Consider the following 22,595-nt stretch of genomic DNA (forward strand, 5'->3'; position numbering starts at 1 on the left):
CCATTACATCCAGGTACTTAGTATTACAGCCTTGCCACAGCAGAGACTTCAAGTCTGAAGATCACTTAAGCTCTGTTAAAATACAAAGCAATAAAATGAGAGTAGTTTGCATCATGCTAAACAATGCTTCCACTGAATACCTGGGACAAGGCTACAGCAACTGGAACATGGAGTTAGCTTCTCATATTTGGAGGAGTTCACATGAACTTTGATACTTTCTTGACCTGATCAGGGTACTTGTATTCCATTTTTAAAGCCATTTTGCAAGAAAAATCCCATAAGTGGTATTTTGACTTCAGATCACAACCACCCCTACTGTCCTTTAAAACCGTATGTAAAACATCTACAATACCGGTACAAAACTACTTCTTTAAAATAAAATACAACTGCACCCAAGAAAAAGAGAAAATTGTTTGCTTCAGCATGTTTTGAAAGCATAAGAAAGCATTTTGTTTAAATCAGAAAACAAAACCAGCCATGCTTATTAGCTCTTCTGAGGAGCCCATTGCTCTATCCACAAACCCGTGCAGGACACCTCCTGAAACCTACTAAAACCTCAACTATGATGTCTTGGCCTCATGCTATATGGCACACGCTCACACTTAAGCCTCAAACAAAAGCAGCATTCAGGTTCCTGAAAGCTATGAAAAATGAACTAAAAAAAACCCACAAACAAGCAAAGAGCTTTGCAGTATCACAGTGAACTGGTTTTCCTCAAGATACAACAGCAGTGTTAGAAGTGAGTGCATGTCAGCTCTTTAGTAGGTGATGAAGTTGTCATTCTAGTGTACTAGATTAGGCTGGGACCAGTAGAAGTTTAAAACAATAGACTACGAACAAGAACTGCAGCATAAAACTAGTGACCACTTCTGTTATGGGAACAGTGCATTTTTGCATCTGTTGATACCAGATTCAACAGAAATTACTGAAACAGAATCATAGACTATGGCTCAAAGGGTTTGTGTTTTCTTTTCTTTTCCAATATTTCACTCTCAAATCCTACTTGTCAGCACTGGTTATTTAAAAACAAGTGTTGGAACTCCATACATTAATACAGAATTCCCAAAGCACTCATTGCATGACTGTCATTTCTAATAGATTTGAATAATAGCACTGCATTAGAGGCATTACTTTTGGAGCAGCCCTCGTATGTTCAAAAAGCTGTTTCTGATAGCTTGTCACTTTTTGTGCCATTCCACCAAGTGATTTGTATCTAGCAAGTCATCACTTAAAATTTTTGGCATAAGAAAGCTACTTAATGTGTTTGTATGATACCAAAGGCCTCTCCCCCCTGTTTAAAACCATCAGTTGTGCCTCTGTCAAAATGAGGCTTTCAAACCAGTGCAAAAGAAATGGTAAGCAAAATGCCAGTATCTCACAGATACTAAGAAAGAGAACAGCTCACAGTGCGATGCTTGTAGCTGCACACATCCATTAAATGCTTTTCTCCAGTATGTTGCAATGCACAGCTGCTCAAGTCAGTATAAACGCACTACTGAAAGTTGAAATCTCCATACAAGCCATGTTCAGTATACACAGAAAGGTTAGATAACACCATTTCCCTTAAGTTCATTTCTTAAATTAATGGCTTGGCTATGTAACTGATGTATTTATTGCAAAACATGTGTTTTTACTTGCACTTACTAGAAGACATGCACATTGCACCACTTTAATCCTTGATTAATCCTACCAATTTCTAAAACACGTAGATATGTAACTTATAAAATCCACCTGTTTTTATTCATCACATGCCACGCACTACAGCAAGCTAGAAATAAAATGTGCTATTTAAAATGTTCCATAACAGCACATTTGTCAACGATACTAGATCAAAGCATTTGCTTTGACTGTGCCCTATTTGTTTAACTACTACTACTGCTGCTTATTTTAGTCTATACTGAGGAGTTCTGAAGATCACAGCCTGGGCAGATGCCAGAAGAATGTAGCTTTTAAACATAACCTTACATTCAAAGAGTAAAATCAAGCTCTAACAACATAAGTAAGCAAAATTGTCATACACAGTAATTTTCCCTATGTGTTTTTAATTTTTTGAAAGATTCAGTGGATAAAACAGGATTTAAGTAGTTTTCCTTAGAGATATTTCAGAATACAGTAAAGAAATTCACGCATTGCTGATGCTATTGTAAGAGGTATTTGAACAGACTTAAGAGTTTTGCTTCATTATTTTGATAGCCAGAAAATTATTTCACATTGGAGTAGACTTCACTGACTTCATTATGCCTTTGCTGTCTTGAGGTCAAATCTGTTGGAAGATATATATATACATGTATTTAACATCTAATGTATATATCTGTTTATCACATTCTCACACTTCATGGTGTTTTCTCACTTTATTGCATACTCAACAATAAATTGTCATCATTTTTCATTCCATAATGGTCATCGATTTTGACACACTGAATAATAACTTATTACACTCAATGGACTCAATTATTGTTAATTGTTCTTTCTAGCCTATGGGGTACACCAACAAAGAAGACTGCAGAATAGGAACTACAGATGATTTAACAAAGCATTTTCATAGATACGCAGCCTGTTCTCTGCTCAATGATTTAAACCAAAGGAGAAAAATCAACACTAACTGCCTATCACTAAGAAGCAGGAAAAATCTATATATATTTTTGTGTCAGTGTATTTCTTCACAATTCTTTTCAATTTTCAATGACACTGCTCTAGAGCAGTGATATACCTCTGATGCCCAAAGCTTCACAGAAGGTTGCAATTTGATTTTAATGGCACTAAAAAAAATAGAACAGGTAATACCAAACCTGAATTTCAAGTCCCACACATCTGAAGTTCAGCATTTTAAATTACAAGTGAGTCTTTGTATATCATAAAGCTTAACAACGGTGCTGCAGCCATTGACATTTTGGACTTGCAAATACATTTTAGTTACATCAATATTAATGGTACAGCTGGGAGGGACAGAAGATCAAAACAAAATGTAGCTGAAAATTCCACTTTTCATCTGACTTCAAGGTCTCTCATGTTTTACAGTGTTTCCATTGAAAATAATAAATTTGTCTCCGAGAGTTGAATAAATTACACCAAGTGAACACAGATTTCCCAGTGCAGGACCACTGAATGTTTCAGTCCTTACAAAGGTGCTCCAAATTTCACTTGGTGACAAACCCACAGATTTTCAAGGGTAGCTCTCACCCTATAGAAGTAGTTCCCTGTTCAGACTCCTCTAAACAGCCTTGACATGGAGACTCCTACTAATGCCAGCCTTAACAGCAGAACTACAGGAGAGGAAGTGAAAGCAAATACGACCCATCATTCTCAAAAGCAGCCACTGAAATAAAGTTTTCAATGTAGCTGTTCTAAATGACTTCACTAATAGTGTATTTCTCCTTTGCACTCGTTAATGTAATGTTTTCTGTAGTCCTGCTTCACACAGAAGAGGGCTCCTGGCATGCCAGGAGTCAAAAGGAAACTCACAAATATTTTTGTTTCTTCTAGACAAAAACAAATCTCAAACCAGACTACTAAGAGCAAGGAACTTTGCAAACATAATAAATGCCTTCAGCTACTTAGAATACACTGTTTATTTTTACTTCAAAGTTTTTTTTAGACCAAATTACCTTAAAGCAAAAAAGTGCAAGCAAAATAGTTTGGCCTTTTTTTCCTTTTCTTTCCCAACTTCTTAAAATACGCCTGTTGGTCTAGACCCACACATCACAGGCTAACATAAATAAGTGCATCTTTCATAAGATTTATTCCGCAAACAGGACCTAGACCACTTGATAGATGCAGCAGCTATACTTTAAACATTTTGGCATCCTTTCTCACCACCATTTCCGTTTTTCTGTACCTTCCTTTTGATCTGGCTGCACCCCAGGAGTCAGTCATCCTCCCTTGGGGGTGAATGTACCGGCGTAGCTCAACACAGCCAGATGTTTTGAGGGAAGTTTCATTCCTTCCTTGCTACTTGCTCAGGAGACTAAAGAGGTACAGCTTGAGGCTGGCTCTGGTGAGTTTTCTGTCTTGTGAATTAATACCAAAGAAGCCTATTCACAGAGGAAAAGAGAGGGAAAGCATACGAGAAGAAACAACCTATTGATTAGGCAGTTCAAACCTCCGTCATTACTGTTAGCAGGTACTTTGCTACCTGCTAGAACAGAGATCAGCTTTGGGGAAAAGGCCCTCAAAGTCCAGTCCACCTACTGCTTTTATTCTTCAGTACTTAAGTCTCTATTATATTTGGGCTCAAAGCACCAAGATGTCTCATTTGTAACCAGCTCCCAGGCAGTACACACAGCTTAAGGCATAGCAGCAGTTCTGACAGGAGCACATTCTAGGAAGCTTGCAGGACACAGAAGGTAGAGATATGCCATTTTTTCTGTCTCACTCAAGGATGGGTTTGCCTGCTTTCTTCCAACGTCTTCCCAGTTAGGAAAGCATGGAACAACTAGAGGCACATTCCCAGAGAAGCCTAGCTGCCATGAAGGCAGGTTGCACATTTTAAATGTGTTCAGTACATTAGCCGCTACAGATTTGTTTTGGTGGTGGTGGCGGTTTTCTTTGGCTTGATTGCTTTTTTAAATAAGAACTTTGTCAGACAGCTTGAGAACCCATGTATATACTCTTAGATATGTTTTTAGTCTTTCCTGCTGAAACTCACAGTTCTGTGGAAGCATTAGCCTTCATTTTGTAAAACACTAAAGGAGACTGAAGCACACTGCTTTAGAACTGCCCCACGAAATAAGAAGCTGTATGCTGATCTCTGAGGCATGCTCAGTCATAATCCCACAAACTTCTGCTTTACTGTGCATTTTCTGGCTTCTGAAGAGGGAACAGTGAATCCAACAATCTAGAGGGGTTTAACAAGTGAAACAATTAAAACAAAATTCTCTTGGGAAAAGGCTTATCTGGTGACATCGGCAGCACTGGTGACTGACCCCTAGGGAAATGGGACAGTCATACACAGATGGGAAATAGCTGGGAAGAAACTACATGGAAGCACTGAAACATTAGACCCTACCTAGTGGCTGAAAACTCAAGTGCGAGGTCCAGATGCTAAAGTCTGAATGTGTTAGCATCATTGTTAGGGAATTGATACTAAGTGACAGATAGATTGTATTACATAAAGTTCAATTTCTGGCTGCCCACAATGGCTCCTAATTCAAACAAAGGCCTGACAAGCTACCAACCATAAATAAATCAAAGTAAAACACACACTGCTTTGAAACTTTAGCCTTGCGCCCAGTGACACTACAGTATGCCTATTTGTTAAAAGGATTGCTTGATTTTTACTTAATACTTTACCAAAGCGACTGAAAATTACTGGGAAATAAAACAAAATGAGAAGACAAAAAAAAATGGTTTCCAAGATTGTACCGCTTGTTTTCAGCCTTATATCCAAGACTAAGAATAAAGAAGAAAACCAGTAGCATTTCTAAAGAATGCCCCACAACAGTCTCATTTTCTTTTTTTGTTTTAAGAAGTTCACAATTCTTTTGGCTTGGAAGCCTCTTGGGATAAGAGGCTGGAATTTGTATTTATATAAAAATGATTAAAAGACATTTTAATTCAAAAAAGCTGACATGCTTCATTAGCTGCCTTTTTCATGCTGACTTTATTCCAGCTTTTAATCAACAATATCTACATGCAACGCTGGTCCCAGCCAATGTTTCTCTACTGGCCTTGAGCCACAGAATGCTGTAGGTTGCGGGCAGCACAGATCAAGGAAGCCTAAGGAGAAGAAAAGGATGCTCCCTGCCCCACAGCAAAAGCACACAAGAGTCATCTCTGTCCTGTTGTAGACAGCAGGCAAGTGACACAATACAAGCAAACTAATACTGTGTGGGAAAACCTAAATGCACATCCAGAAAGGCAATGCAAGTTGCATACAATTCTGAAAGGGCAGAAGCCCTCCAGGTTTGAATTGACTTTAGCTTTTTTGCATGTTTGTACTTCAGTGACCTTATGGACTGCTTCAATTGGCAATGATTTAAGTTCCAGGTAAGAGAAGGAGTGATGGAAGATGCAGTTCAACACTGAACAACATCTGTAGTTCACTAAGGAATTTCAGTACTCAAGAGGTCACTTTTCCAAGAGTGACAGAACAGAAATGTCAATATCACACACTTCTACCCAAATCCAAGTCACTTTGCATGTCTTCTACCACATCTTGTACCTTTGCCCAAAGCTTTTCCTGACAGCCTCCATAACTTTGCCCCACACCTCTCTGAGGTAATTAGTTTCTGTAAACAAAAAGCTTCATCTCAATAACTCTGTTCAATATTAAGAAAAAAACAACTCCTTTAAAAAAAAAAAAAAGACCTACCTATTAGGAACTTTATCGAGAAATAGAGCAAAGAGAAAGAACTGTTGAAAGGAACGGACAACTCTGACTGAGGTAATGCTCATCAGAAAGAAACATTTCACCTGCCTGTTCCCTTGCTCTTGTTATAGCAAATAGTCAGTCAGTGTTAAGACTACTCACAGTGCTCTCCCTTTCCTGCATTTCTATGCCATTCTGTACCTAAAGAGGAACAGCAGCACTCTCTCCCACTTCTCATCTGCTACTTTCCAGATTACTCTATGCCAGATGCCAATAGCCTTGATTTATACATTTGTAGAAAAACTGCAGAACTGTTCTGCTGAGGATTTCTTATATTAAGACATTGAAATCCAGGTCCCTGTTGTCTGACTTAGCAGAGATTTTAAATCCCAGGAGATATTTATTTGAATTAGTAGTTTTTCCCTCTCTCTGCCAAAATGCACAAGTAACATCACAGTGAAAAAGGACTCAAAAGAAAAGGCTTTACCCCATTCTATGCTTTTACAAATACTAGTCTCACCTTTCCAAACACGAGCTAATTGCAGATACAAGATCAGAATAAATTAGCTAGTTAGATACAGACCACAGTTATTACATATCTATGAAGACAGGATTTGGTTTTAGAAATATCTCCCTTCCCACATAAGCTATGAACAAATAAAACTGTCTGAAACAGTCCTTTGTGTCCAAACACTTAGGGACCAGCATGCGATTCTTTTTCAAAACCAGAATAAGCACTTCAAAAAGCTTACTCTTAATAGCCTCACTCACATTTCAGAACTACAGCTTGTTAACCTTGAGAAAGCATATTTGTTTGGGGCAGTAGGGTGACCATGCACATTTCTGTGTCACTTGAAGAAGCACGGCTGAGCTTCTTCACCTCTGCTTCTCACCAGCCATTACCCTGATGTATACATTTATACATACACAGAAAAGGCAGGAAGTTTCATGCAATTATTGTTCTACTTGAAAACAAATTTCCAGCATTTTAACATTTTCCTAGTTTTATAAGAATTCCTATCAAAGTCAGATAACAGTGTGTTGTTTACAAACTTACTCACTTTGATTACAGCTGCAAAGCATGTTCTGTTTTCAACATCTATAAGATCCTAGATCTGTTTCTATACCACTGTATCATAGAAGCATTTATGAGTATGTATAAGTAGCAAGTTTAACACTGCCTACAATGCAGTCGGTACACTGCCCTAATTTTCTTATATTTTTCCTTGCAGATGAGATAGGAACTCACTGCACTTCTGGTTCAAAATTTGGAGTAAAGGAAGAACTTTTTCTTTTCATCCCTTTAAAGTTTGTTTGCCTTAAAAAGACACATGACTAACAGTAATTAAAGGTTTAAATGTTTCACTAATGATCCAGATTCTAACATGCAAAAGTTTTTAAGCATGAAAATATATGTTGTAATGACTGAAAAATGCACTCGGGTCAAAGTGGCTTTTTATTTGAGCGTGTTAGGTGTTATTAAGGCATGTGTTATCTCAGGTCTGGCCTAGCACTGTTCTGGGGAGAAATGTGTGTTCTTCTGGGCTTGGTTTTTTTTTGTGTGTGTGTTTTTTTTTTTTAATCAAAATAGTTACAGTAATTCAAACTTGAATATTCCTGTTATTGTATTAATAGTAACAATGACATAATAGTCCAATTATACCCCTCAGGACTAAGCTACACTGACGCATGCAACCATGTGCTCATAGTCACTTCAAAGACATTAAGAGAGATGGAAGATATTAATTACCACACCCAATTCCTCTTGACTACACCTCTCATCCTGGAGATAACCACCCACAAAGCTGAACAGTGGTAACCAGTTCTTAAAATGCTCTCCTCAACACAATTGAAGTTGTTTTAATTATTTTTGGTGTTAAGCAAAGCCTTCTGGGTCAACTCGATACTGCAGCACTATGAGAGCAAATGCAGAGGAATCCAGTTCTGGGTGAAGTTAAAGCCCATTGAGGGGTAATAGGGAAGAGCTAGCAGATGATTGCTGCTCAAGTTCTTAGAGACAGACATGCTTCTGCAACCCTACCTTCATCCCTGGCTGTCCTAGATGAGTTTGAACAAAACAGCTTTTGTTTGCAGACACAGCTGGGCTGCCAATTCAAGTTCAATAACTGGCTCTAGATTACAGTAGACATGCCTAAACCTACAGGAGAAAACTAATTTCAATCAAGTCAGTCTCAATCAGCATTCAAGGCCGATATCCTGCTGTCCTTTTGCAGAACAGATACAAAGAACATAAAATGCTACTTAATTATTTACTCAAATCAATACAAGAAAGGCAAAAACAGAGGTAAGTATGTGAAACAAGGGTCAAAATCTCAACTGTCACATTGAAAAAGCTTTCACAGAAACAAGTTCTAAATTAAGAAATGAGACAAGAAATTTTAAATGTCTTTTTTTTTTGTTGGTATAATGATTGCTGAGGCCCATCACGGATTCTGAACACTTGGAACAGGCCCAAACTGGGACTTGAGTAAGGTTATTCTCTCTCTGCTTCAGTGCCTGGCTGTGCAAGAGGCTATTCATGCTTCCTTCCGCTCACCTTTTCACCACTTTGCCTGTTTAGACTGCAAGTTCTATAAAGGTAAGAACTATCTATTAGTGCGTGTTGGCACTCTGCTAGGTGCTGTACTTCATCTTGCAGGCAGGGCCCTTTGAATGGAGTGCAATGTAAATAATATATTTTCTCAGAAGAATAGAGCAGAAGTCTGCTTGCAAATTGTGTTGCAGATAAAGTTTCCATCACACTTTTAACTATCAAAAGCTATGAAATCTTACACTGTAGTTCCACAAACATTAAGCCAGCATTGCTGCCAAAAGAAGCAATCTCATCTGGCCAAAAAAAAGGTTAGTTTGAACACGTACGGGTTCTCCAAGGCAGTTTACAACATAGCTGCACTAGCTGCACAAATGTTTGTGTTGGCACAAGGAATGGAGCAGCAGGACCATTTCTTCAGGTGGCAATGCCAGCTAATACAGGCTGACAACCAGCCTTGGAAGTGCAGCCCAAGTTCTCCAATGGTTTCATCTCACAGTGTCAAGCTACGGTGGAAAAGCCAGGAGTCACCCAATTTTACTTATAGAACTGCTAATACTCACCTCGTAAGAATGCTGCAAGGTCAAGTATGTTCATATTGGTAAGGCATTACAGAAGTAAAATTGGTAAATGTTTAATTTTCTCTCCTTCGTTTTCCTCTGCCCCAGTCACTAAGTATAACTCAATTCAAGTTTCATATACTAAATCAGTGACTTGGAACAGCTCCTAGAAGGTAGGCGTCAAGATCCCTGCCTGCAGGACAGATGGAGGCCAGTCATTGTGCATATCTATTCTGATTTAAAACTGTTCTGCAATGTTGTCACAAAACCAGTCTCTAGAGCAGATGTCCTTTTTCATCTTTATAAGGGGAATGGCTGCAGAGGGATAAATGATGAGTAAATCAATTTCTTTGGCATGCATTCGAAGTGTAAGCACATCCTGTCAAGCTGACAAACAACAACAAGAAAGAGGTTTTCTGAAAGGTACCTTAATAAGGATGTTAAAGAGATGCTGTAGAGAAAAAAAAAAAAAAAAAAAAACACAAGGGGGAGGGGATTGAAAAACAGATTTTAAATGAGGATGCACGTGAAAACAAGGAAATACCTCAACAAAGAAACAACAAAAGCAAAAATAAAGGCCTGGAGCCCTTCAGTCTTCACTTCCTGAGGTTCTTAGTTCAAAGCTACATTAAAAGATCTTTTTCTCTATTTTAGTGCTGCTATACCTGTTAGAAAAGACACTTGCTACCTGAAAAGCAAGCCATCAGAGCTACTGTGTATCCACAGCTGTCTATAGCTTCTGGAACCAGGGACTTTTCTCAGTTAAATACTAATTAGACCCACCTGAAAATCCAACCACCACATGGATTCACTGACAGCTGTTAGACACACTCTGTGTATTTCAGCACACATTAGACAGCCCCAATGTCATTAACATACGGGAAGCCATCAAAGTGAGGAAGTACATAGCTTGCTTTCACAGACATTGTGTGAGAGCAGGCATTTTGTTTATTTTCTTAGTTCTTTGAAGTCCTGCACATTCTGAGAGCTAATAGCAATTCCTGGCTTCCCATCACCTTGAAAATATGCTGATGTTTAGCAAGTTAGGTGGAAATAACCTGTTGTAAACAATACATCAAGGCAGAGGTCCCCAAAAATCAGTATACTGGAGTACCTGAGTGGCGCTGAACTTTCAAGGCTTCTCCAGCAGAACGCCAAGTTCTAAGCTCCACTACAGGATTCATTCATTTTACAAGCTGAGCTACAGTGTAAATGCCCATGTAATGTATTACTAGCTACTGAATCAACAGCTCCCATCAACTCTTTTCACAACTCCTTTCTCATTAGAGAGAAAATAGGACTGGGCTTCACATTACAGCAAGAACGATCCTGGAAACTCCTTGTACAAGGCAGAGTCTTGCAAAGACTGAGCTGATGCTTCAGTCACCACGATACTTTTGTATACTGTCAAAATAAAAGTAAATGAAATAAAAATAAATTAAAAACTTTAAATGTGTGATAATTACAGCTAACAGCTACCATAAATCAAACCCCTGTGCTTCCTAGGTTATCCCTAAGTACAAGCAGACACTGTTCATGAAACCTTTCCTAATACGCCCTGATCTTGTTAATATTTACGCACACAGGAAGCTCCGCTGAAGTCATTATGACTACTCATATACACAGAGTTAAACACACTGCATAACTGCAAGCCTCAAGCCATAAAAACTTCACTTACAAATGTAGGACCTAATTTGGTTGCCTATACCCATATACGTTTAAAAAAAACAGCATAGAGTCTTGACTTTTTTTTCCCCCCACCTAAAAACATGGAATAAACAGTCAGTGGGGTGGAGCTGCCAGAGGCTTTACTCTGTACAAATGAAATTCAGCCAGAAGAATTTTTTCAATCACAGCTAAAAATAGAAATAGGTTTTGATGCTTCTCATATACCTATATAAAGAAATAACAGGGTGAACTCTATACCTTCTTGTTCTTTTCTTCTGTGGACAGGCAGGTACTTGTCACTTTTTTTCACAGCTGCGGTAAGTTTCTAACAGAACCATCATTCATTCATTCTCCTTCCAAGGCCAGTTAGCGGTCAGTGCTGATGCACCTTACTACCAAACTCAGAAGTGGGAACATTTTTAGAAAAGGATCTCACAGGAATCCAATGTTAAAAATAAAATTCTTAATGCATTCCATTTGCTTAAGTTGTTTTCTCTCTCCCCACTCCGGGACACTCCTTTCTCAGAAGACATTGGTACACACTGCTGCCCAATTACACCACACCTGCAGAGTTTGTTCCAGTTTCGCCTACTGAGGGCCACTTAAAGCAATTCAAGAGCCACCAGCTAGTGACAGCTGGCAAATTCAAACCTGTCTCGGTAGTCTATCATATGTAATCAATTGCTAATAGAACTTCAACAGACTCATCCCATTATTTTCTAGCTAATTCCCCCAGGGAAAACAAGCCAGCAAGCTTCCACTTTGAATCATGAAACTAGCTTTGCCCCTCTCCCTCCCTCCCAACTTCTCCTTTTCCCCTCCCTTTGCATCAGTTCACTGCACTGCTTCAGCTTTTCAGCTTGATATCCGTTATGTTATGTCAGCTGTTACATTACGCTTAAAACAATAGACTCCAGCTGGCTGAGGTCAGATGTGAAAACAAGGACCTAACAAAGCCATAGACCCTCCAGTTATACTGAAATTGAGATACACACTGAATGTAGCACTTAATGACAAACTACTTTCCAGACATTTGGGCAAGGCATAAAGGAAACACCTGTCACTGCAAACATTACACACTAATCCAGATAAATCCTAAATTTAAAAATCTTTCTTTTCACTGCTTGGCTCTACTATGCACCAGCATTTCACAGTTTTCTTTTTTTTTTTCTTTTTCTTTTTTTTTCTCCAAGATGGAATTTGCATTCATCTTCTTGTTTGCTGAAGCACCAAATATGTGTTTAAAATATTAAATGTGTATAATTTCAAGAAAAACATTTATCATGTTCCTTCTAGAGTTACCAAACCAACGCTCAGAGCTTGACATGGCTTTACACCCCAGAAAGGCTTAGACAAACTTTAACCTTCAAGTAGAAGGCTTGACAAAGGTGAACGCAAAATTTAACAGTGAATAAAACAGACTTTGAACAGAATTTATTGGAGTGCAGCTGTACTAAAAAAAATAAACAGAACATTGGTATTCTATCTGACTTATGAATGTAAACACAAGTTCTTGAGGAACAGGTGAACTGCTAACAATTCTGGAATACGTATCGCCCTATTTTTCAACACTACACACAATACAAAAGCATATTTTTTGATGATTGGCTACTGTAGATAACATATGAAAAGCTGGGATGGCCTACTCAGACCAAAGAGATAATTTGGCACTGGGTTCATTTCATATTTTGGCCAGTACTTCTAGGCTGGGAGACCTCCACGTGGGACCACGTAGGCCACCAAGCCACCAGCAGATGGCTCCAATCCATCACCATTGCTTTGTTCCTGCCTGTGATCTGTCACCAGCTCCAGGGCAGGCTTGAGAAGGGTCACACTTTCCAGAGTTTGACTTCAAGTTCAGAATTTGAGTCCCAGGAAATGCCTGGTATTTCATAGCCAGTGTGTTAGGCAGATAAATGTCAAATTCTGATTCCTTCACTCACAGCGACTTACAAGCAGGCTTTCCTCTAGATTACTGTTCTGATGCACCGTCACAGAAAACTCCAGGTGTAGAAGGCCAAGAAGAGAGATTGGTTTCATAGTTCTTACAAAAGGCAGAAATGGAAATAACTAAGTTTCTGCATCCAAGCCTATCTTTATCAAATGCAAGCTCCAGTGTAGCAGACTAAAATTAAGAATTCAAAGCTGGTACATGTCTGCAATATACGTAGAAGACCCTTCTTCTCTATAAAATTACTGCTTATTCACACCATATAATATAGGTATGCTGGTAGGCTGTGTCTGTAAGCCTGCAGATGACACCAAGCTGTGCAGTCAGTGCACCCAAGGGGCAGGATGCCATCCAGAAAGACCTAGACCAACTTAAGCAGTGAGAAATGGCCCAGAAGAACCTAATGAGGTTAAACAAAGTCAAGTTCTAGGCCTTGTACCCAAGTTGTGGTAACCCCTATTATCAGTCCAAGCTGGAGTGCAAAAGGACTGAGCACAGACCTGCCAAAAAGGACTTGAGGGTACTGGTGGATGGAAAGCCGGACATGAACAAGCAACGTACCCCTGCAGCCCAGAAAGCTGACTGTATCTTGTGCTGCATCAAAAGAAGCACCATCAGCAGGTCGAGGGAGGTGATCCTGCCCCTTTTCTCTGGTGAGACCTCACCTGGAGTACTGCATCCAGATGCGGAGTCTTCAGTAGAAGAGAAATGTGGACCTGTTGGAGTACATCCAGAGGAGGGCCACAAAAATAATCCAAGGGATGGAACACCTCTCCTACGAGGACAGGCTGAGAGAGAAGGGGCTGTTCAGCATGGATGAGAGAAGGGTCTGAGGACACCTGACAGTGGCCTTTCAGTATCTAAAGGGGGTACTATAAGAAAGAAGGGAACAGATTTTTCAGCAAGGTCTATATCAACAGAACAGTGGAAAATGATTACAAACTAGAAAAGAGATTTAGATTGGATATAAGAAAAACAGTAGTTTATGATAGGGGTGGTGGATGCCCTGCTCCTGAAGACACCCAAGGTCAGGCTGGATGGGGTTCTGAGCACCTGATCTAGTGTAAGTATCCCTGTTCATTGGAGGGGAGTTAAACTAGATGACTTTTAAAAGTCCCTTCCAGTTCAAACAATTCCATGATCCGATATAGATATTAAAATCAATTTTCAGTGTTAACAGTAGAAAAGTTTAGCCAACTGATTTTTTTCGCCACTGAAAAGGAAACATTTAAGGTGATGGCAAGAACATAGCTGGAAGGATACAATCATATTGGAAATCTTTCAGTAGGTTTAGAAGTTCAGTATCTATTTCGTTCTCCTTCATGCGAATGTGCCCAATTCCTCTCACTGAAAGCTTTAATTGTTCCTTACAGCCATCCACATGATGAGAAATCAGGTAGGCCAAACAACATGAACTCTGTGGCTACAGCCACAAAGTGGCGAGAGTTGTCTCTGGCAGCAACATTTACACAGCCCTTCTCTTCAACCCCTATCTCCCAGGAGAATTTTTTTTTTTTATTACTCGTATAAAGTTCCCCAAATCCATGTGAAAAGCCATCTCTTTATTAATAGCTCACTTCTTCCAAAGGATATTTTTACCTACTTCAGGACACCATCCAAGGTCTGAACCCAGCCACTTCAAATAGGACACAGCACGGTCCAATGCTGCCCTCTACAGATTTTAAAGGGAAAGCTATGCCTCCCCTCTACAACCGTTAAGAGCTTAGACTTGCAGCACACATGAAAGGAAAAACTTCTCATCCCTCCTTTACTGTTTTTTGCACACTTTCCTTTCATATTTCTTCTTCGTTCCCTCCTGCCATTTTTATTCTCCTCAGACTTCAGCTACACTAAACAATACTAACAAACTTTCTTTTCCTTTTTTCCCTTTTTTTTTTTTTTTTTTTTTAAAGCTCATCTCACTACATTGGCTCAGCTATCTAACAGACTGTCTTCTTCCCACTTTACAAGCACTCTGGTTTGGATCCCTCAGATCCAAGGTGGACATAAAGCTGTATTTAAACTCAACTAAAAAAATGGTCACAGCCTTCCAAACCAAATTAATTAAATGCCTTTAACATCTCATTTACATAAAATCTGCAACTTTCCTGCACAGACCAGGGGAGTTAACAAGGCATCGTTTTGTGAACAGCGGGAACAATTGAAGAAGTTACCACAAGTAGCAATCCAAACCAATCCAGCTGGTTGTTGCCCTGGTTTCAGCTGGGACAGAGCTGATTTTCTGTACAGCGTCTGGTGTAATACAATATTTTAGCTTTAGGAGAAAAACAATGTTGATAACACACCGATGTTTTAGCTGTTGCCGAGCAGTGCTATCTACAGCCAAGGACATTTCAGCTTTTCAGCTTTGTGTGCTATCCAGCCAGCAAGAGGACTGGGAGGAACACAAGCTGGGAGAGGACAGCTGGCCTAAACTGACCAAAGGGATATTCCATGCAGTACAAAATCATGTGAAAAAAATATATATATATAAAAGTGAGGGGAGTTGGCTGAGGGGTATTACTGCTGCTCAGGGACTGGCTGGGCATCAGTTGGCAGGTGGTGAGCAATTGATTTGTGCATCATTGTTTTGTTAATATACATATATATTATTATCATTACTGTTACTTCTCTCTTCCTTTTCTGTCTTGGTAAATATTATTTATCTCAACCTATGAATTCTACCTTTTTTTCCACAGTTCTCTCCCCCAAACCACTAGGAGTAGAGAAGAAAGCAAAAGGCCTTGTGGTGTTTAGCTGCTAGTAGGGCTAAATGACTGCAATCATGCAACAAAACACTTGCATTGTCCACCAGGATGACTCAGGCACAAACAAACAGAGCAGCCAGTAATACTGGGGTTCAGAGGAAAAAGGGGAAAGGGTGATTTTCATGTCTATTCTTTCCTAAGCCTTCAAGTCACTCACATTTGACTAACTAAAATGCACAGAAGGCAATTTCAAATGATAGTTGTGTTCTCAAACTTCCGCTATCGATTGAGTGAGAGAAAGGTGATTCTCTGGACAAGTCTGTTTGCAAGTCCTACAAAAGCAAAGGTCTGAAGACATGAGTTCATCATATGCACATCTGCTACATCAGTCGACCTTGTTGTAGGTCAGGGCCAGGGGACATTGCTGAGGCTGCCAAGTCTTTTGCTTTCAGAAGTGCAGTACTCTTCAGAGAGACCATCTACATCAGTGACTGCAGTCTGCAATGCACAGTATGGGGAAATCCTTTACAAAACTACTCTCATTTAATTTTTCAGAGCAATGAAAATGAGAACAACTATCAATGCTCAGATTACAAGTCCCTGTCTTGGCTTTCATGAGGATAATCAGAAAAAAAATGCTAGAACCACAATGAACCATTTGAACTCTGAGTTCTTCAGAATCAAAAGCTGTAGGTATTTTTCTCAAGGCCCATAAAACAACCCAGTACGAAAAAAGAAAGCCAAGGCTCATCTTCAAATAAAAGCTTATATTAAAACAAGAAATAAAACCTGGATTTCTTATAAGCCTCAATTCTGTGCCATTCTCTCACAATTGTGGAAATTCCTTCACTGCTAATAACACAAATATTAACCACTGAAGATATTACCTTTTTTTTTTTTTTTTTTTTTTTTGCCTCTGAAGACATTTTTAATATTTAAAAAATACTTAATCTCTTCAAGTAAAAAGTACTCTGAGGTAGGAAAGGAACTCAAAACAAAAAGCTGGAAAGTGCTTATAATTTCATCACTAAAACATAGTCACTTTTTTTTTTTTTTTTTTTTTGGAATCAATATTGAAATGAGATTCTTACAAGAAAATAGCATTTTCAGGCAGACTAAATATCCCTTCGTTCAGCAGAATATTTAATCCCCTTGGATCAGGCACTTGGATTTTCTTAGATCATGCTGAGATAACAGCATTCTGCTGTGTTCTGGCACCGTAAAATCCTTGCTTATGAAAATAAAAGAAAAATATGGCCTCTCTGGGAACATACATCTCTGAATTACTTTTTTCCATAGTTTAAATATTGTAGTCTCAAAATCAATTTTTGCACAGATATACTACGTTCTCTTTATGAGTCATGGCAAAAGCTCTCCCGCACCACTATTTAAAATGGGCCAAGTATACATACACCCTTCAAAATGATGATCCTTTCAGAGTCTTGGCTCAGACTCAGCTCTCGCTGGGCAAGTGCCAACAAGTAACTGCAGTTAAACCCCTCCAACAGCACCATCTAGTGAAAAACGATAAAATAAACGCATGCTAATTTAAACAGTTTTCACTGCCTTCTGGAAGCTAACAAAAGCCCAGTACTCTCCTATTCTCCCATCACAACTGCATTTAGGTATAGCTTTCATCAAGGTTCTTTGCCTTCTGAAATGTGGTGACAAGCAGAGAAAGATTCAATAGCTAACTGTGAGCTTTTTGTCTGCAACTGGGACGCCGATAAGAACACAAACCTTCCCAATGGAGTCTTCGGCTCCCTTACTGTTATGAAAAAGTATTAATGTTTTTAAAATACTCAGAAATTAATGAATAATGATTTATAAATTATTGAAAATAGATTTCCTCCTTTGGTAGTGGGAGATGATTTTAAAACATTTTAATACTATGAAACTGAAGAACTAAAAAGTGTTCGTATATACACGCAATCTCAACATCTCTTCTAGATCTTGTTTTCATTTAGTTATAATGTCTTCTGTGACTATTACTGAAACAAACAAACAAAAACCCTTAAAATAAGGATAGAATAAGAAACTTTATTGGGTAGAAGCTAATAGGAACCAGATTCTGGGGCTTAAATTTTGTTGAGGAAGGTACCACAGCTCCTTTGAAAGTCTCACCAAAACTGGATAGAGCAGAGAGCTCACTGGCCCATCCACTGCTTTGGATCAGTGGATCACTGGCAATCAATTTGAGTCTCTTTAGAATCACTATAGTTAATCCTTTAGGAAAAGAATACGTTGTGAACACACAAAATGATTTCCATGATCTCATTCACAAAATCAAAAGTGAAGGGTGAAGGAAAAAGAACACTAAAAACAAAACGTAATGGTTATGCTGTCACTAGAAGTTCTTTCACTGAAGCAACAGCATGAGCAGGAAAGTATCATCATACATCACAAAAAATGAATGTTTCAAGGAGATATTATCACAGTTCAAATTGATCATAGAAATTGACAGTATCTAGTACTTGTGGATAAAAGGGAACCTTATATCCATACAAAAAGAAAACCATAAACCATAAACCAAATAAGATATTGGGTGCAAAAATACAAGTACAGACTCCTTTTAACTAGCTACATAGTTGTAACGTAGCTATTCAAACAATTTACCAGTTAATTATAAGTAATATAGCAGGTACGAAGATACATTCCACAGAAAGACAAGTGATCAACACTCATATGCTATGCTTATTCTTAAATTAATCAAAATGTAGTATTAAAAACTTCACAGTTATTGAACTGACAGTTTGAAACAATATTTTGAGTGAACGTTTTCATGTTAATGATATACATAATGATGATATCACTGGTGCACAGCTGCAAGAACTATTTTGAACAAACAAATCGATGGTTAACATTTTCTCAATACAGTGATAGTGTTTTCAGGAATAAAATAATGGTCAAATAATGGCCAAATACAAAGAAACTAATGATTTAGGGAATACATCAATTATCACTGAGGTAAAACAAATTAAGTTTATTTATTTATTTATTTATTTTTGCTGTGATGAAAAATGTGCCTCTCAGACTTCCAAACTAAGGTTCTTGACTGAAGTCTGAAGAGGCAGGACAGCAGTACTCTTAGAACATAGCTTGATATATACCTGCTGCAGCCTCAGTGAACCATAAACCTAAAGTAACAAAATGTTCATTGCTGAAAGGAAGCTGCATAGGACAAGCAGAGCAAGTTGGCTTAATTCTCAAGTCAATGAAAGCATACCAGCTTACCAGCTGTGAAAGAAGGCTGGATCTGAATTCTGCTTAAAGAGACTTCCACTTACTCTATTCCCTTCACACCCCTGACCCCAACCATGTTCAGGTGTCTGGTCTTCAGCATGGCTGAACAATGGATTCACACCACCAATATGAGGGATTCAAATTTAATTTAAGAATAGCTTTGATTGGACACAATTTGAACATCCTTATTATAGGCTATGTAGGATATGAGTAGCTTTTTTGTACCATCATAACTTTTAATTTTTTCTAGGGCTTTATAGACTCATTAGGCAAAAGCAGAAAAAAGCTTCTTTCTAAACACAAAGAGCATTGTGCCTATGACATTAGTTCAGATGAGGATTTACATGTTAAGAACAAACTCACAATCACATTAATACATACCATCCAAAACAGCGTCCCTGTAGCAAGAGCTGCATACTGTTCAATTGTAGAAAGCACACTGAAGATAAGGCATATCAGCACAATAAGGAAGCTGCAAAACAAACAAAAAAAACACCCAGTATAACACATTGTTTCATAAAAATCTAGAAGGAAAAACAAAATACTCATTCCAACATAAATAATCTGGACACACAGAAATGACATTGGTGTTGCATTATCTTAAACACAGCTGGTAACTTGCGCGTGATCCCACTTCATGTTGTATGGCTTATTTTATCTTCAGACAAAGAGTTCTGGTGTCAGAAATTATCAAATCAAAACTGCACAAGGAAGTTAGCATTTGCCTACCTCAAAAACTGCAAAAAGAAATCTCAACTAAGCCAGAGCTTAACAGACTCTGCCCACACCACCTTTTACAACCACTTCCCAAAAGGCCCCAGATAAACAAAATCTGGCATATGAAACACAACTTACGATTTATTCTATTTTAAAACCAAGTTTCAAAGCAACTATTGCAGAGAGAGAGAGAGGGAGGGAACAGAAAGGTTTGTTCCCCTGTCCAAGTGAGTCTTTCCAGAGCAGGTCCTGGTGATGCTGCTTGACTTATCTGGGAAGCATAACACTTAAGACCCAAACTGGATGCTGTCCACTACGTGCAAGTATAGGTTTCTTCCAGATCTCAAACGTGTTCCTTTGTGGGGCACAAAGTGAGCAATGGAAAGAAATGTGAGAAAACCAAGAATTTGATCAGGTGAATCTTTTGAAATGCTGAAAACACTCAAGCAAACAAACACGTTGCCTTTATGATGATGTGATTGATGTTATAAGCTTGATTTCCTAGTGTCTGCTTTAAAGCACAGTTTATGTGTGCAAATCCAATGCACACATACAGAGGATATTGTGAACATGTTATGAAATTGTTAAGAAGTTGCAATAGTACGCAATCAGGCATAAAAAAATGAAATTATTAAGTGATGATAATGATTGGATGTTCATAGGATAAAAACATACATAAGTACAAAAGACTATACTTCTACACAGACAAATCACAAATATTTAGGAGTCTGATTTATCTCTAAAGCCTTCTTGTATCTAACTTCTGATCCTCTTAAGTAGAAGCAAGCTGTACCGGTGAGGCAGGAGAGCACAAGGTAAACCAGTGACTTGAAACACAACACATTTTGCCCATGTGTCCAGACCTTCTGCCTATAATAGGTCCTTAGTCACTGGCATGTGGACAGGAGTACTTTCAGTTACACAGAGGCAGCTGAAGATCCTTGGACAAGAAACCTGACACACACAGAAGTGCTCATTCCAAGCAAATAAAGAGTGGCTTGGTTTGGCGTAAGCTACCCGAAGATACTTGGAGCTGTAACAATACTTAGTATACTTATTCATATTAATCCCCTTGTAAAACTGTAGCCAGCCAATACATTACACCACGAGAGGGCACCAAAGCCAAGACTATCATTTTTGTACTTAACCAAGCCTTAAGAGAAGCTAACGAGGATCAAAGGTAAAAGCCTGTGTGCCTAACTGACAAGTAGAGAAACTAAAGGGTGAATTGTTTACCAAAACTCGTTTCTATTAAACGAAGTGAAGGCTGACATAAGAACTCCATCAGGTGCCAGTCAGCACGCCGTCCACTTTCAAGGAGGTTCATTTCACAAGATATGTTTCAATCTCACATCTGCTTTCTAGAAAAACAGGGAAAATATATTGTGCTGTTTCCAGGCTGACAGCAGAACAGACCTTCATACCCACAAATACACAGCATCCCACATCAAAGATGCGCAGACAGATATTGCCTCGTTGGCATTAGAGAAGTTGTTGCCAAGTCTCACTGAAACAGCTGTGTCCACAGAGCACCACAGCTAAGCTGCTAACACTTGCACTGGCAGAACAATTCTGCTTCTGAGACCATTCCTTACATGCAATTGACCTAAAGAGCGCAAAATTAAAGACAGAAAAGACGTGATCAGCATATTCTCTGTTATTCTACTATTAAAGAAACACTCATCTGTCACCAGTTAGTTGTCTTTATGCCAGCAAGTAATCTGATATTGGGCCTGACTAGTCTGACAACTTTAGGTAATTCTGTAGAATTTCCATCTTGTGTAATGAACCCAAGAACCATGTCATCTCCTATCCACACTCTACTCCTCACAGAATATAAAGCATTCAAACAGAAGTGAAAATGACAACCTGAATCACCAGCTTCTCTCTTTGTTCTGATGCAGATTTCAATGGACCAGAGGATTCACACTTTGGGGCTTGCATAAAAGTCAGCCATAAGGTACAACCTACATACACAACTTCTTTTAATCAGCTGAGTAAGTGAATGCTAGGGACTGCAGATGTAATTATCACATGCAAGCTCTTCTATTGTTAAAAGCATACACATGGTAAAGAGAAATGGCTGTTGAGCTTAACTGTGTAAAGTAAGTCAAGCAACAAAGAAAGTTATTCTTGAGATTGTTCTTTGGGAGTTGCTTGGGGCACACTTACAGCCTCTCACATAGCAAGTGCACCAATATAGCACTGACAGTATTAGGGACTGCCAGATGAAAACGTAATACTGTTCCTCTTCCTCTCACAAAAAGTGCATTTCCAAATGCAAACGATACGCTGCTGCACTAATGGAAGTAACATGGTGAATGACAACTGGTGGGCAAATAAAACCACACCACTCACAATGGGAAAATTGGAACATCGGCTCAGAACTCAGGGGGAAAAACAAAGTCTGAGCACAAGCACCATAATTTGCTACAGTCTTGACAAAAGATGCCAATAAGTTAAGCAACCAGTTGTACAAATCCAAGTTTATGAGCCAAGATGCAAGCAGCCATGTAATTTGTGCTCAGCAGGGCCACATCATTTGCTACATATGGCCCATTGCTGGAGTAAGGCCTAACAGACAAGCACAGACTTTACTTCAAGGGAGATTCCATGGGCAGACGTACAGGCATAGCTGTTTTCTCATGCATTAGGTACTTCCATCACTGTGTTCTGGTATTTTGTTCAGCAGCACACTGTATGAATCAGTAATATCTTAATTCTCATCACCTTTAATTAGCAAATACCAACACCTTGTCAAAAATGAGGCTGCAAAGGCTCAGCAAAAAGACAGCCAAGAGTAGTAGTAAGCCAGTCCTCCTCTGCAGAAATGTACCCAAAAATTAATCAGCATTTAGTATAGAAGAAAAAGCAGCTGCTGAGCATCCCT

The 22,595-nt window shown here is 38.8% G+C and overlaps 1 protein-coding gene across 4 annotated transcripts in view; it reads right to left on the minus strand.

The window, feature by feature from the left end:
• KCNQ1 (potassium voltage-gated channel subfamily Q member 1) overlaps nucleotides 1-22,595 on the minus strand; it is a 335,168-nt gene that overhangs the window by 266,272 nt on the left and 46,301 nt on the right. For all 4 annotated transcript variants that reach the window (XM_090140575.1, XM_090140574.1, XM_090140573.1 and 1 more), the window contains exon 2: nucleotides 19,370-19,460. In XM_090140575.1, coding sequence (XP_089996701.1) covers nucleotides 19,370-19,460 — 91 coding nt within the window. The remainder of the gene's footprint in view (nucleotides 1-19,369; nucleotides 19,461-22,595) is intronic.

Source organism: Phasianus colchicus, chromosome 5 (assembly GCF_987193195.1).
Source record: "Phasianus colchicus chromosome 5, bPhaCol1.hap1.1, whole genome shotgun sequence".
NCBI lineage: Eukaryota > Metazoa > Chordata > Aves > Galliformes > Phasianidae > Phasianus > Phasianus colchicus.